The following is a 17,202-nucleotide window of genomic DNA, read 5'->3' as shown; positions in this document are numbered from 1 at the left end:
GTCCTGAATTGTTAATTGTAATACCCAATTCATACCAACTACATACTAACAGGACTAATCAAGAAAGCAAAAAAAAAAAAAAAAAAAAAAAAAAAAAAAATTCCTAGGTCCTCAAAAGGAAGTAATAGCCTTCAATTATTTATGGATTATCCTTTCCTTGTTAATCATCCACTAAAAGTTCACTTTATGTTTTTATATTAAATCCTTTTTAGGATATTATTTGCTTCCCTGGTGATTACAAAAGTTTCCACTTTATTTTCTAAACTATAGGCAGTAGCTTCTTTTCTGAAAAATGTAGACCAGTTTAGTTAAAGGAATTTACGTATACCTTTTCAAGTCAGATAATACTTTACAAATTAATTCTTTAAACAGTTGATTGCAACAGACCTTATGTTATATGATTTTGACTAAAATAAAAATCTCTCTTTGGTATTCATTCCATGACCATTTAGCATTTTCAGATCAATGACAAAAATCTATGAATTCATAAATATACAACATATTTTACAGGAAATTCTCCACTACAGACAGTCTTTTATCCCTAAGTTCAATAAAAATCAATCAAATCAAAAGATCACTAAACAGCTAACATGTACAAAGTACTGTACATCATCACACCAGTTACACTGTAACTAGCAGAAAGAATAAGCCACCTGAGCATTATAATTTCGCAGTTATCTTTAACCGCATGCTGTGTAGTATTTGACCTTCCAAACTGAAACGTTACATTTAAGATCCTCATTTTGAACACCGGAAGACAAAGATAAATATCTCTATGTGATGAAATAAATTTACCAAAACCAGGATTACATGTAATGCTTTTCCTCATGTATGTTAAGAGTCTAAGAGGAAAAAAAAAACATGTAAATCAAAAATACAGATGAATACTGAATGTATGATCCAAATTCTGTCACAACAGGTAAAGTCCCTGTTGTATCACTACTAGCTCATCCATCCCACTTGGCTGCTTACTCTACAAAGATGACCTCCAAGAAATACATAAAAATTTCAATCTTGATCAGACAGGAAAAGCTTGAGAGCTACTGCGATGCCGTGATGAGTGCCTTCATCACCTGGTTTCAGAAAAACCATCCTAGGGAGGAATCTGATAGACTCATTAAACAGCAACCTGAAAGGTATTTGTGCTTTCTTTCTTAGATCGCTATTCCAATGACTTCATTCAGCTCACATTTCAATTCATCCTGAAAAATGGAAGAGGTTAACATGTCCTTTATGGGGTAATCAGGTGGATCAGTTTCAACTTCTCATTTATATGAGAGTAAACTACTCAAATAAATATCCAAAGATCAAGATTACCTAACTAAATGGTGTGTGCACGGCAATCCCAGTGATCAGATTTCAAAGTTAAAATTTCCAATAACAAAATATAAACATCACCATAGTACTCACTTTCAGTTTCTTGTTTAGTTTACAGCAGTATCTGTACACCATTGCCAAGTTCAGAGGTCCAAAATCTGCATAAAAACTGGGATTTAAAAAAAAAAAGCAGTATTTAGTAGAAATATAATTTTCAGGAACATCAATGCTCATTTTTACTTTCACTAAAATTGCAAATTTCAGTTATCTTCAGGAATATGGGTCATTATATAACTGATTCATATACTCCAAATAACTAATGATTTCACCCAATTACCGTAACTAGTCTCTTAACAAGGAACTATTTGGACATTTTTGAGTTCCACCTTGTTTTATCTCCCTGCCAGGACACTCAGTAAAATGATTAAAAAGCAGGCCACAAAAGAAGCAAGATGAACATAACATGTGCATTCACTTCCGAGTTGGATTTATCACCTACTTAGTCACCAATTCTAACTACTCCACTCAAACTTTGCTCTCGGTTCTCAAGTATCTTAAACCTAGTGGTCTTCTTGCAGTTTTCTTCTCCTTGAACATTCCACATTATATGACACACTGGCCCATCTCCCTCTCTGCAGACATCTCCAGGATACAGTCAGCGGTCTGCAGATCTCTCTTACCCACTATCATGAATTTCACTGATGACCCTACAGAAGAGCGATGGCTCCTACAAGTGAGACCCAGGATCAGTCTTTTCATCTCCAACCGCCTCCGAATCTACATCTACAGGTCCTTCCGTCACCTGGAACTTAGAACATCTAAAACTCAACCCATCTAAGGGAGCCTGGGTGGGTCAGTTAAGCATCCTACTTTGGGTCAGGTCATGATCTCACAGTTCATGAGTTCGGGACCTGCATTGGGCTCTCTGCCATCAGCACAGAGCCTGCTTAGCATTCTCTGCCCCTCCTCTGAACTTGCCCTGTCTCCCTCAAAAATAAATAAACATTAAAAAAAATGTTTTCTCAGGGCGACTAGGTGGCTCAGTCGGTTAAGCATCTGACTTTGGCTCAGGTCATGATCTCATGGTTCGTGGTTTGAGCCCCATGTGGGGCTCTGTGCTGACAGCTCAGAGCCTGGATGGAGCCTGCTTCTGATTCTGTGTCTCCCTCTCTCTCTGGCCCTCCCCTGCTCATGCTCTGTCTCACTCTCTCTCTCAAAACTAAATAAACATTAAATTTTTTTTTCTTTAAGAAAAAAAATGTTTTGGGGCGCCTGGGTGGCGCAGTCGGTTAAGTGTCCGACTTCAGCCAGGTCACGATCTCGCGGTCCGTGAGTTCGAGCCCCGCGTCGGGCTCTGGGCTGATGGCTCAGAGCCTGGAGCCTGTTTCCGATTCTGTGTCTCCCTCTCTCTCTGCCCCTCCCCCATTCATGTTCTGTCTCTCTCTGTCCCAAAAATAAAATAAAAACGTTGAAAAATAAATAAATAAATAAATAAATAAATAAATAAATAAATAAATAAAATGTTTTCTTAATAAATAAATAAAATCAACCCATATTTCCTTCAAATCAGCCCACCAGACTAAAAACACTTCTCACTTCTCCCAGTTACTTGGGCATGAAAACTTTCAATCACAAACGGGCAACAAATAAATATCAATTTCATTCTCATTTACCAGAAAGGCTACTCCTCTAAGTCATCCCTTGCTTCTCTAGTCCTACGTTAGCAACAAAAGTGCAGGGGCTCTTCATTTCACATCCTCACTGTTTAAATTCCCTCTCCCCTGCCCAATCATCCTGTATTCCACTCCAGAGATTAATCTTCACAATGTTCACTTCTCACATATCTTCCCACCATTCAAAGGTGTGTAATGGCTCCTTACTCCCCTCAGAATAATTCCACAGCCCAGCAATCAAAGCCCTACATTTCATGTCCCTAGCTTCCAAGATGACCTTATCCCCTAATGGGTCCCATATGGAATCTGCATTTCAACAAACACATCCGTTCCTTATTCCCAAATACTCCGTGCAAATTCTTAATCCAAGCCTCTGCTCACACTGATCTCCTTGCCTGGAGTGCCCTCCTATTTCTCTTTCTGTTCCTCTCTAGCTTCCTCAAAATCCCAGTTCAAATCCCACTTTTCCAGTCACCCTTAGGAAACACTAGCCTCCTCTCAAAGTTCCCCAAACTTACTATCTGAGACACTATCGCATGCTGTGAATTATCTTTAAGTGTAGATCCTACCTGCCCAACTACAGAGTAAGCCTCTCACACAAGGACTGTATGTTATACCTTACAAGCTTAGAAGAATATCCTGCTCATAACATTAAAACTTCAATGAATGAGTTCTCATTATGAATTTTTGCTCATTAATGCTCAAATTCAATTTAGCCTGGACCATAAATTTTCTAAATATCAACAAGTCTCAAAAAAAACCCATCCCCAAAAGACCTTTCTTTTGAGGGAGTCATTGAATTTTTTTCTGCTACCTAAACTACAGTAGCATAGATATGTCATTGCACTGCATCAAATCTGCCAGGACCCACTTGCCTTACATAAGAATACTAAACTTGTATATTTTATCTACATTAAGCAAGTGTGTAATATTTTGGAACTTTATATTCCAGGTAACACCAAATTTTCCTGTCCCTATACACAGGCTTCACGAGAGTAAAAACACAGGGTTGCCAAAAAGGAAAACATGCAATGATTGGAAACAAAAGGATATTTATTGGGGCTCCGGGGTGGCTCAGTCAGTTAGGCATCTGACTTCGGCTCAGGTCATGATCTCATAGCTTGTGATTTCAAGCCCCACGTCAGGTTCTGTGCTGATAGCTCAGAGCCTGGAGCCTGCTTCGGAGTCTAATGTCTCCCTCTTTCTCTGCCCCTCCTCAGTTTGTGCACGCACTTTCTCTCTCTCTCTCTCTTTCTCTCTCTCTCAAAAATAAGTAAACTTAAAAAAAATAAAATAAAAAATAAAAAGATATTTATTTCTAAAGTCCCCAGTGTGATGCTGTGTTGTAAGTATAAACAAAATACACATGAATCCAAAATGAACTGTGCTTATTATACCTAATTACAGACCAGTCTTGGATGGTGAACAAGAATCCATTCAAAAGAATCAAAATGAAAAGAATATAAAATAAGCACCTACCAGCATGATTAAGGTAGTCCTAATTCTAACACAGATTTCCTTGTCCTTAAGTTATTGGAAGCAACGCTCTTAACTAATCTGTTTTTCCCCTACTCAAACATGACTGTTGACACTTGCAGAATGTTAAGGTAAATCTAGAATTTTAAATTATGGTTTTATCAGCATTTTAGATTCACTTTGAACAAATTTCAGGAAAGCACAAGGAATTCAAGGCATCTAATTCCATTTTTGTGCTAATCATTAGAAGCCAACTTCAATCTCAAACTCAAAGTTGTAGAGTTTCTAATTGCACAGCCAACTTAACCACATGTCATTTTGGAAGCAACACAGTTAACAAACATACCAGTTTCACCAAACATCAGATAAGTAAATTAGTATACTCCAAAAACACAGGAAGAAGTAAATCAAAGACACACTACATCCTTAAGTCGATTTGTACTGTCCAACATGGTAGCCATTAGCCACCTGTGGCTACTTAAACTTAAATTAATTAAAGCTTTGCACCCTATGTCTATTGCAGCATTATTTACAATAGCTAAGACATGGAAGCAACCCAAATGCCCATGCATAAATGAATGAATAAAGAAGACATGGTATGTATGTACACACACACACACACACACACACACACACAAAACAGTGGAATATTACACAACCACAAGAAAGGATGAGATCATGCCACTTGTGACAACATGGATGGACCTAGAGGATATAATGCCAAGTGGAATAAGTCAGACTGAGGAAGATAAATACCATATGGTTTCACTCATATATGGAATCTAAAAAAACAAACAAAAAAAAAAACACAAGTGAATAAACAAAGAGCAGAACCAGAGGTATTAATACAAAGAGCAAACTGCTGGTTGCCAGAGGGAAGAGGGATGAGAACAGGCAAAATGGGTGAAGGCGAGAGGGAGATACAGGTCTGCAGTTGTGGGATGAATAAGCCACAGGGATGAAAGGTACAGCCTAGGGAATACAGTCAATGGTATCGTAAAAGTGCTGTAGGGTGACAGATGGTAGCTACATTGGTGGTAAGTGCAGCATAATGCACAGAGAAGTTGAATCACTATGCTGTACACCTAAAGCTAACGTAGCTTTGTGTCCACTATATTCAAATTAAAAATGTTTAATTAACTATTAAAGTTAAATAAATTAAAAATTCAGTTCTCACATCATATTAGCCCATTTAAAGTATTCAAAAGCTACATGTAGCTAATGACTACTGATTTGGAAAATGAAAATACACATTTCCATCAATGCAGCAAATGTTCTGCACCGATAGAAAACACTGATCAAGATGAAAAGATAAAATGAGAACAAAAATAACTATACAACACTGGAGAAAATACCAAGTACCATGAGTGAGGTACAGATAAAGTGTTTGAAGACAGTTGATACCCTTCCCCTTCAGAGACCCACATTATTTCCCTAAGTGAAATTAGGCTCTGGTAATTCCTACCCTCTTTTGTTCAAGGGAATCATATTTCCAAAAAGACAACTTGGGACCTAGAACAGGGGAAGATAGAAAAATAGAAAAGGATCCTGTCCCCACTCTCCTCTACTATCTCTCTAAGAAACAAGTTGCTGTAAGAGCATCAGATATCTACAATGAAGAAGGTATACCTCCATCTTGGCCATAGCACCATGTTAAAGGTAGAAGCAAAACAACCTGAACCCAGAGAGTTTCCCACGTCACAAAATCTTGAAGCTCAAAGAGCCAGCTTTTATATTTCACAAAACGTGGGGTGAGCTTCAAGTCATACTAAGAAATTCAGTCAAAACCTATGCATAGCCAAGAACAATTTATTTTTTTTAATTTTATGTTTTATTTTATGTTTGAGAGACAGAGAGAAAGAGAGAGCAAGCAGGGGAGGGCCAGAGGGCCAGAGACAGAATGTGAATCAGGGTCCAGGCTCCAAGCTGTCAACACAGAGACCGACACGGGACTCGAACTCACAAGCAGTGAGATCATGACCCGAGCCGAAGTTGGACGCTTAACCGACTGAGCCACCCAGGCGTCTCCAGCCAACAGCAATTTAGAACAGGTCTTCAAAAGTCAGAACTTCCACAGGCAAATACAAAGCCAACAAATTCTATCTTTTTTTTTTAACGTTTATTTATTTTTGAGACAGAGACACAGCATGAACGGGGGAGGGTCAGAGAGAGAGGGAGACAGAATCTGAAACAGGCTCCAGGCTCTGAGCAGTCAGCACAGCGCCCGATGCGGGGCTCAAACTCACGGACAGCGAGATCGTGACCTGAGCAGAAGTCGGCCGCTTAACGGACTGAGCCACCCAGGCGCCCCAACAAACTCTATCTTAAGGCCATTTTATATATCCTTTCCTCACAATGCCTGCATTGCTAAGAATATAACTGCATTTATAATAATATTGTTTTATGTTTCTGTATTGTTTTCTGACTGTTTTCTAACTGATCCTGAAAATGTCAAGATCATTGAGGCAAAAAACGGTCACAGCTGCTTCCACCACTCTGGGTTATCACTAACTTTTGATATAATAAAATGCCATGAATAAAGAACACACCTTCCAACAACAGTCTCCTTTTCTTTCTTTAGGTTTTTATTTAAATTCCAGTTAGGTAAAATATAGTGTAGTATTAGTTTCAGGTGTACAATTTGGTGATTCAACACTTCATACAATACCCTGTGCTCATCACAAGTGCACTCCTTAACCATCATCTATTTCACCCATCCCACCCCCCTGCTGCCCTCCCCTCTGGTAATCATCAGTTTGTTCTCTACAGTTAAGAGTCTGTTTATTGGTTTGCCTCTCTCTTTTTTGTTCCCTTTGCTCACTTGTTTTGTTTCTTAAATTCCACATATAAGTGAAATCATATGGTATTTGTCCTTCTCTGACTGACTTATTTCACTTAGCATGATACTCTAGCTCCACCCATGCCATTCCAAACAGCAAGATTTCATTCTTTTTTTTTTTTTTATTTTTGTTTAAGTTTATTTATTCACTCTTAGAGAAAGAGCACAAGTGGGGAAGGGGCAGAGAGCGAGAAGGAGAGAGAATCCTCAGCAGGCTCTGCACTGTCAGCACAAAGTCCAATGTGTGCCTTGAACTCACAAAACATGAGATCATGACCTGAGCCAAAGTCAGATGCTTAACTGACTGAGCCACCCAGGAGCCCCTCATTATTTTTTTTTTAATTTATTTTTACTTGTTTTGAGAGAGAAATAGAGAAAAAGGAGAGGACGGGAAGAGAGAGAGGGAGACAGAATCCCAAGCAGGCTCCACGCTGTCAGTGCAGAGCACAATGCAGGGCTCAAACTCACAAACCGTGAGATCATGACCTGACCCAAAATCAAGAGTCAAACGCTTAACCAACTTAGACACTCAGGCACCCCAAGATATCATTCTTTTTTATGGCTGAGTAATATTCCATTGCATATAAATTGCACATCTTCTTTATCCGTTCATCTATCAGTGGATACCTGTGCTGTTTCCATAATCTGGCTATTGTGGCTAATGCTACTATAAACACTGGGGTGCATACATTCATATGAATTAGTATTTTGTATTTTTTGGGTAAATACCTAGCAACAACATGCTTCTTCATAAGAATTCTCCTTACCAGTGGTGAGAGGAAATGGAAACACATTTAATAGGCCAGATCATTACTAGAGAGAAATATTAAAATACAAAAACCAACTGATATCAATTGAAGTAAGTCAAATGTGCTAAAAAGTATAAAATATGTACTTCAGCAACTTGCAAATTGCAACCAAGGCAAGAGAATGAAAAAGTTGGGCTCAGGGTAGAAGAGAAGAAATGGAAGGTCATCAACCTGGGAACAATGAAAGGGGATGAGAAATGGCAGAGAGCCCTGTAGAGACACAAGAAAGGAACGTGAGGGCTGAATGGGCTCCTAAGCCTGAAATTAATGACTATACATAGAGTCTTCTCCATTCTGGCAATTCCCAGGAAGAGGCCTCCAGAGCCACAGCCAAGCAATGGCCACCTCTTTTTTCTTGGGTGGGGGAGAGATGGGTAATCTGGTCTCATGTGGGCTCATTTGGACAAGGAAAACCGTGGACACATTATTTTATTATTTCAGAGTACCTTCAGCTTTCCCTCTAAATGAATGAATGACCGATCAAATGAATCCCTCTTATCTATTCGTAAATTTCCCCTTGTAGGTTGGCCAATTATGGGTCAATAACCAGAATGAAATTCATGAACTATTAAGTAAAAATCATTTCATCTATCTGTTATTCAGTAAGTATAAAAAGCTAAAATCAAACTCTTTCCTGTTTGGGGAGGAAAGAAATTAAAAGAATTAGAGTCCTACAAGTGGGGAGGGTCATCTCCTTCTGAAGAGGACAAAGAAATGGGAGCCCAAGGATCAGAGCAAATGTAACCAGGGTCATCCACTACCCACAGGGTAACCCAGTACCCACAGGTCACCTAACACCCATAGTGCTGGTCCTACAGACTTGAAGGGAAAAACAAGTTGGACCTAGAAGCCTTTTTGTTATACCCAAAATGTCTAGCTCTTCTCACAAGATTTATGAAGTTTATGACATATCATTATTTTGTGTTTGGTTTTTCAAACAAACTTAAGTGGGCCCATTCCCAGAGGAATCATTGCTTAAAGCACTCTTGTACCTTATTCTACATATAAGAACTTTCATCTAAAAATTTTCAACTCCTCAGCAAAAAGATGAGCTATATTCCAAGCAACACACATTCATTCAATACAATTTATAAGCACCTACTCTGAGCAAGGCACTATAAGTTAGCATATTAATCAGAGTGCTGACAATACAAAAAAAAGGGGGGGGGGGTTTACCTGCTTTATAAATAGAATGGAAAAATTCTATAAGGTCATTTTAAGGCGCACCAACTCATGAATTTTTTACCAGTGCTGCTGACAGTTTTTGTCTATTCATTCATTCACTCACTCAAATATTTACTGAAAGCCTGCTGACTGCCATTCCTTACTCAAAAGGTGCTCACCACCTAATGAGAAGACAAGTAAATATGTTATCTCAGTGTGATAAATGCTAAGTAGCAATACCCTTCAAAGCACAGTGAGATTATAGGTGTGTGTGTGCATATAAATTTTTGGTGACATTAATCAGCTAATATCTTCCCTATCTCTGGAATATTATCCACACTCCTCCTTTCAGATGATAAAGCTCCTATACATGGCTGAAACCCCTAGTAATCAAATTGCAAAAAGGCTTCAATTGATCAGCAAACATTAATCTAAGATCAAAGTATAGTCCGAAGCCCTTACAGCTCAAGGCTTATGCTCAAGCCCTTGTAGCATAACAAACCACAGTCACATTGATGTTGTCTGCCTGGGAAGAGAGTCGGCACATGGAAGAAGTTCCCCAGCTCCATTCAGTCAAATAGAGTCTGACAGAAAACTAAAGACCATTGGGAAGTAAAGGGTTCTAGTCCCCACCGGATCACTCAATGTCCCTGGGCTGGTGCCTTAGCCCCTCTGGGACTCCACATCTTCATCTATCAGATAAAGCTGCTGAAGTAAGACTTCCAAAGTTCTTTCAAATATCATATCATATCATATATCCAATTTCCAGCCATTATAGACTATAATATATATTGTAATATATATTATGTGTATACGTGTGTATATATACATTTACATGTATATAAAATAGAGTCTAAAGAGTCTAAGACTCTAGTTACACATATCGGACAAACCCATTCAACAGTTCACATGTTTCCCAAGGGCTAGTCACCCGATTTGATACATTCTGCCCTCTCAGGGTGTTGATTCTGGGTACAAAGGCATTTCCCTCAGAATATCCCCTCCAGGAAGGGGAAGAACCTTACAGCCTTCTCCTTGAAATTCACTATGCTTTCTGCACAGCTGGGGAACAAACCCACAGACCAGAAAGTGGCTTCATACGGTAGGAAGCTTGATCTCATTACCCTTTACTTATCTGCATGAAGTTTGACATTTGTTGAGATGACAAAGTAAGGAGAAAACCCCAATATCCACTCTGACTCCTGTTCTTTGGTACATTAGTTTAGGTTTTTAGGAAAGACTAGGTACACAACACCGGAAGTATGAGGAAGCGTCCTCCACTTTGTACCTTCTTAACCTGGGGTGAATAGCAAGGCCCTGCTGCTGCTATAAAATGGGTTAGTGTTGCAACTTTGCCTTAAAGCCAAACAACAGACTAGATGGTATCAAGGAACCTTCCAGCATCAGAGTCTGTCATTCTGTGACTTCCCTCTTTGGAGCAAGTCAATGAATGAAAACCCCCTTTGAGACTGCCAGGAATGAAAACAATACATTTCTTCAGGAATGCACGGCTAAAATTAAAATTCACTCCCACAGAAACATTCTCAAGCAGTATAAATTAACCCCTGTATTCAATGCCAGGTATTAAAGGCAAGAGGACTATGAGGACAGTATCCTTGTGGCTTTGGTAGAAAACAGAAGGATGACTGATGTCCTGTACATAAAAGACTAACCTCCCTCACATTTCATAAAGCAAATAAGGCCTCGAAAAGGAAAATAATTACTCTAAAATCCAGTGATGATCATATTACTCTCTAAGCTCTTGGAATTAAAAGCAAAACTCGCACACTTGCCTGTGAGGCCCAGGGTGGTGCATCTCTCTTTGGGGCTTCTCTCTTTGGGGCTTCATTTCCCTCATCTCTCTTTGGGGCTTCATTTCCCTCATTTTATTACTAGTAAGCTCCAGCCAAGCTATTTCTTTTAGTTCCTGCCTCAGACTTTAGCACATCACCCTCCCAGACCTAGTTAACATCTACCTACCCTTTAGGTCTCAGCTCTAGTCACACTTCCTCAGGGGCTTCTTCCCTGATCCCTCTCCCATGCCCACCTCTTAATATTTGATTAATATCCTCCCTACCCATCCCCCCCACCCCGGACTATAAGCTCCATGAACACAGGGCTGGGTTCAAATGTGCTCGCTGTTATATCCCTAGCACTTGGCACACAGATGGCTGAGTAATGAATGAAAGATTGAGACGTGGTTGGTTCATCTGCAAAAATACTGCTTGTTACAATTTAACCCTTCTAAACTGCACACCAGGTTCATGTGGGGAGAGATACCAGATATCACATTGTACTAGCTTTGGGTGCACACTAAGACCAATTAGACAAAATTGACAAAAATGACCTAAGAAGGAAGGGCAGTAATGGGGACAGAGAATAGCAAGATGACCTGCCTCTCTAGTGCAGGGTAAGGTCAGGAACCCAGCCCTACCTTCTCCCCTTCAGCTTGTATCTTTATTACTGGCTTATTCCCAGGGCAGCCCTCTCCAGAAGTAACCCCCAATCTAAAAGACTCACCCCCACTATACATCAGCCCAATTCCTTTTTTCTTAGGAGCCCCTTCAATTCTGAGAGTTTGCCATGTTAAAATCATCTTAAGCCTTTACTTCTGGGTTTTCCAGAGCTGCAGGCAATCTGCTGTAGGGCTTGTGGAACAAGACACAATGTTTGACAGTAGTGAGGGTCTTAGCAGAACAGGAAAGGCAATATTTTGATATTTTACAAGCCCACCCTTCACGGCTCCCTAGAAGAGAACTTTTTAAACCTTTTTATCTCACAGTTAGAAACAAATAAAATGTTTTTAATGTTTCAGATTAATTCAGCTGCAGAGAACCAATAATCAACTACCAGGACTCGTGTAAATGCTGTATTAATACCAGACCCTCTTAAAAGATAGAGAATTGTACAGAATAAGACATCAGTTATCCAAGAATCTCAAATTCAGAAATCTCAATCTGGAATAAAAATGAGAATCACAGTGGGGCACCTGGGTGGCTCAGTAGGTTAAGCATCTGACTTGGCTCAGGTCATGATCTCACAGCTTGTGGGTTCAAGCCCTGTGTCAGGCTCTGCTGACAGCTCAGAACCTGGATCCTGCTTCAGATTCTGTGTCTCCCTCTCTCTCTCTGCCCCTCCCCCATTCCTGCTCTGTCTCTCTTGCTCTCAAAGTAAATAGTAAACATTAAAAAAGTTAAGGGATGCCTGGGTGGCTCAGCAGGTTAAGCATCTGACTTGGCTCAGGTCATGATCTCATGTTTTGTGAGTTCAAGCCCCATGTCAGGCTCTGTGCTGACAGCTCAGAGCCTGGAGCCTGCCTCAGATTGTGTCTCCCTCTCTCTCTGCCCTTCCCCTGCTTGTGCTCTGTCTGTCTGTCTGTCTGTGTCTCTCTCTCTCTCTAGCTTTCTCAAAAATAAACCAAGATTTAAAAAAAATGAGAATCGCAAGTAAGCCAAAAACAAAGTCATGTTGTTTCTTCTAAAGCCTGCCACAAAATCCAGGCCCTTTAGCTGCATTTATAAGAGAGTCCCATTCTCATGCTGAGTCTAGTTAGTCTTATTTTGTAGCAAAGGCTAATAAAATGTGATGTCCGGTTTCCATACACATAGTATATTAGACTCATCAGACGGATCATAGAGAGGAGGCGGCTATTAGAGGCTGGTACATTGACGGTAATGCCAAAAGCAGCACCTAAAACATACTCAACTCATAGCAGTTAGTCACCAATAAAAACTGAATAAATTAAAAACACTAAAAGACACAAGATGTTTAGCAAACAGGCACCATCTGCTACATAAGCAGAGAGCCCTTGATTCCTTAGGAGTGGCTGGAACCATCCCTGAATTATGGTGAAACTGTACAACCAATGTACTTCTAATAATACAGTCTGAGTACTGCAGAAAAAAAAAAGCAAAATCAAAAGCAATAAACTCTTCAAGAAGAAGAAAATGCAGATTCATCTTAGAAAAGTTCCACAAATTACAAAACTGCTTTCATATTTCAAGATGTGATTTCCCAACTCTTTGTAGGAGCTGCCTCACTAGAATGCCACATTCCCAGAAAAAAACTGGATAAATGCCTTACTAGAGTATATCCACCAAGGAGAATAAAAGTGAAATAAACCATCGTTTCTGGTTCTCCAAATGAAAATTAAATTTTATAACAAAAGAACAGGTCCAAACTAGTAAATTCTCCACTTCATCAATTGGATGTGAACATCTTTAAGAACAAAATAGTAAATGTATAAATTAATAAGTGAAACATTTTATTCAAAAACTATAGTTCACACAAACTATTTCCTATAAAGGAATTCACTGTCAATGACAAATAAAAATTGTGACCATTTACAAGATGTTTTCAAGTTGTGAGGACTGAGAATAGTACATGCTTTCAATAAATAAAGTGATTTTTTTTTTAATTTTTTTTTTTCCAACGTTTATTTATTTTTGGGACAGAGAGAGACAGAGCATGAACGGGGGAGGGGCAGAGAGAGAGGGAGACACAGAATGGGAAACAGGCTCCAGGCTCTGAGCCATCAGCCCAGAGCCCGACGCGGGGCTCGATCTCCCGGACCGCGAGATCGTGACCTGGCTGAAGTCGGACGCTGAACCGACTGCGCCACCCAGGCGCCCCGATAAAGTGGTATTTTTGATGGTTCTCATTCAACATCTGATTCTTTGGTGGTCCTGGAAGTATTTGGATGATTAGCAAAACCAAAGTTTTTTTAGGTAAATTGAAACTAAAGCATGTTTTTTTTTTTTTTCTTTAAATTTTTTTTTTCAACGTTTATTTATTTTGGGGACAGAGACAGAGCATGAACGGGGGAGGGGCAGAGAGAGAGGGAGACACAGAATCGGAAACAGGCTCCAGGCTCCGAGCCATCAGCCCAGAGCCTGACGCGGGGCTCGAACTCACGGACCGCGAGATCGTGACCTGGCTGAAGTCGGACGCTTAACCGACTGCGCCACCCAGGCGCCCCTAAAGCATGTTTTTTTAAAGAAACAATAATAAATTCGACATTTACCCGTAGAAATCCCAATTCAAATCAGTGAGCCAGAAAGGAACTTAAGATCAGTGTCCCACCCAACTTCTCAGTTGTTTTTTTTTTTTTTTTTTCAACGTTTATTTATTTTTGGGACAGAGAGAGACAGAGCATGAACAGGGGAGGGGCAGAGAGAGAGGGAGACACAGAATCGAAACAGGCTCCAGGCTCTGAGCCATCAGCCCAGAGCCCGACGCGGGGCTCAAACTCACGGACCGCGAGATCGTGACCTGGCTGAAGTCTAACCGACTGCGCCACCCAGGCGCCCCGTCAACTTCTCAGTTTTTAAACAAGTAAATACCTAAATATCCCAGGCAGGCATTGTCTATTTTCTCCTTAAAGATCACAAAAGACAAAGACTCGTCTTTTACTTTCATTATTAACTCCCCTTCTTACTTCCTTTCCCCAACCCCAAAATAAAACCAAGCAATAAAAAAAGTAACCCTTCCTTCCGATTTACACACATTCTACTTTAAGGTGCCACTTTCTCCCAGTCACCCAAGCTAGGGACCTTGAACCTACCTTCAGTTCCTCACCACCCCCTCCCCACCTCCCAACGTGGTCAATCCCAAATACGCTCAATCCATCCTTTCTAGACTCTTCCCCCATCTGGTCCTTCTGTTCCCATTGCTACTGCCCTAATCCAATCCTGCCACAGCTTAAACAGAGCCATCCCCGCCCCCCCCCACACACACACACCCACCCCACCCCTCCAACTCCCAGCCTAAAGCAGAGCTCTAATCAGTCTTTCTGCCATTCTACAGCACAACCTAGATCCCGTCCCCACTATGTGTCCAGCCTCACCTGGGACCTCTCTGCATTCAAATATTTCATGTCACCTAATGGAATCCTGCCAACTCCAAATACTGGAAATCTCTTCTTTCTCTCTTTTGCTTCCTCTTTCACTCACTCATTCATTCATTCATTCAGCTAAAATTTCATGAGCACCACCTCCATGTCAGGCACTGTGCGGGGTGTAGGGATACAATGAAAGCAAAAACAGATAGTACTTGTCCTCACAGAGATGATAACATACACTCTTTGCTCTTACACACCCTTCAAGAGCTAGTTCAAATATCACTCTGTGTAGTCTTTATCACCCCGGGCAGTAATAACGTCTTCGTTTCTTGGATTCCTAACATATACCTTTGCAGCTTTTGTCATATATTGCCCTTCACTGTATTTGTTCCGACTGCCTTCTGTACGTATTTGTCTATCCTCGAAGCATTAGCACAGCACTCTGCACCAAAATCTATCCCATCTAAATGTTTCTACTCCAGCAATTTTCAACCACCTCCAAGTCTTAAATCCCGCTTTTTTCACTTCCTGTGAAAATGTGTCAAGGGTCTTTTTTCTTTTTCTTTTTGCTTTTGTTAAGCACAAAGGTGCGTTAAGCTCTGGGTTAGTAAAAGTCATTTGCTTTCGGCTTTGGAATGTGTTTATGAACTTACAACTGAGAACATCTGATGTCTTAGGAATCTACTTCAAACAAAATAATGAAGCCGCCCCACGGTGACTTGGCATAGTCAGAACTTGGACGGCCAACTGCTCCCCATTGGACTCTCTCCTACAGCCCGGCTATTTGGATCCATGTGTCAGGCAGCCTGATTAAGACCAGCCCTGTCAGTTTTAACTGAATCCTTAGCACCGTAGTTAAATTTTATGTTTCTGTCAGGCTTATCTCAAACAAATTGAAAGAACTAAAAAAATAATGTGTCCTTATGAAGATTAGAGACAGACTACCCATTGTGAATGCCTAATGGGTCCAAAACAGCAAGTATTTAAATAAATCTATACCTAGAAAGTGAAATTTGGCTCTGGTATGTCACTGAATTTAAAATTGGCTGGTTAGTATATACAGATTTGTGCATTTCCTCATCACATATACTATGTAGTACTGTTGGTTAAAATACACATATACACACACACCTAAAAGGCATGTGTTCAAAACAGAGGATGAAAAAAGTGGCCCTGAAAAAATACTGGGTAATTTTTGCAAGGTTAGGACATAAGAAAGGAGAAAGGGAAAAGGAAGTGTAAACCCACTGTCTTTCAAAAGCTACAAAGTTTTCTGAGTTTTAAGAGAATTCTATGCACAAATTTGTATCTTAAGTTACACCACTTAAGCAGCAAGAACATTTCACTGGACAGCCTGCAAAAGAAGTTTTCATAAGCTTATGAAAACTGGACTTCTTTTGTTTCATCCATCCTATTAATACATAATGATAATTAGCTCAATTTATTCCTTCCCTCTCTCTCTCTCTCTCTGGCAGTCCACCGAAAGGAGAAAAAGCAAAATTACACCCACAAAGTGGGAAAAACACTTTAATTACCACCACACATTCCCAGATATAGCCTGGACATAAAGTTGGTACACGCACTGTCGGTGGCGCTCTCTTACCAAAGCCATTCCTCACTCAAGTCAGAAGGGCCAAGTGTGTGGGGCAGGGGTGTAAAGCTGGTACTGCACCCTCCCCACTAGCCTCAGGCTCAAGACAACTGGGAACCTGCTGGGAGCATAACAGCATGAACTCCAAAGCCAACTACCTATGGCTTGAATCCCAGCTCAGCAACTTAACTACTAGCTCAGTGACCTTTGGCTCTGCGTACCCGACCTGAGCCTCAGCTTCCTCATCTGTAAAGTAGTGATAATAATAGCACCCGACTCCTAGGTGCTGGCCCAGGACTATAAATGTAAGCTGTTATTACGATTTTATTTTTATTCCCATGGGGAAATGTGTCTCCAAATTCAACTATATCTTCTCTTCTGTCAATATCATAGCAATTTACAATGACAGCTGGGGTACCAAATGATGGCCCTAAGACTCTATATGATCATACGTGTGTGAACGTGTGCATGTCCATAAATGGCATTATTCTTTC

The 17,202-nt window shown here is 40.3% G+C and overlaps 1 protein-coding gene across 6 annotated transcripts in view; it reads right to left on the bottom strand.

The window, feature by feature from the left end:
• CDC14A (cell division cycle 14A) overlaps nt 1-17,202 on the bottom strand; it is a 188,888-nt gene that overhangs the window by 164,751 nt on the left and 6,935 nt on the right. For all 6 annotated transcript variants that reach the window (XM_043575677.1, XM_043575678.1, XM_043575675.1 and 3 more), the window contains exon 3: nt 1,411-1,486. In XM_043575677.1, coding sequence (XP_043431612.1) covers nt 1,411-1,486 — 76 coding nt within the window. The remainder of the gene's footprint in view (nt 1-1,410; nt 1,487-17,202) is intronic.

The sequence above is a fragment of the Prionailurus bengalensis genome, chromosome C1, assembly GCF_016509475.1.
Source record: "Prionailurus bengalensis isolate Pbe53 chromosome C1, Fcat_Pben_1.1_paternal_pri, whole genome shotgun sequence".
Taxonomy (NCBI): domain Eukaryota; kingdom Metazoa; phylum Chordata; class Mammalia; order Carnivora; family Felidae; genus Prionailurus; species Prionailurus bengalensis.
The sequence above is the reverse complement of the archived record's forward strand: the minus strand, read 5'-3'. Positions and strand labels throughout refer to the sequence as shown.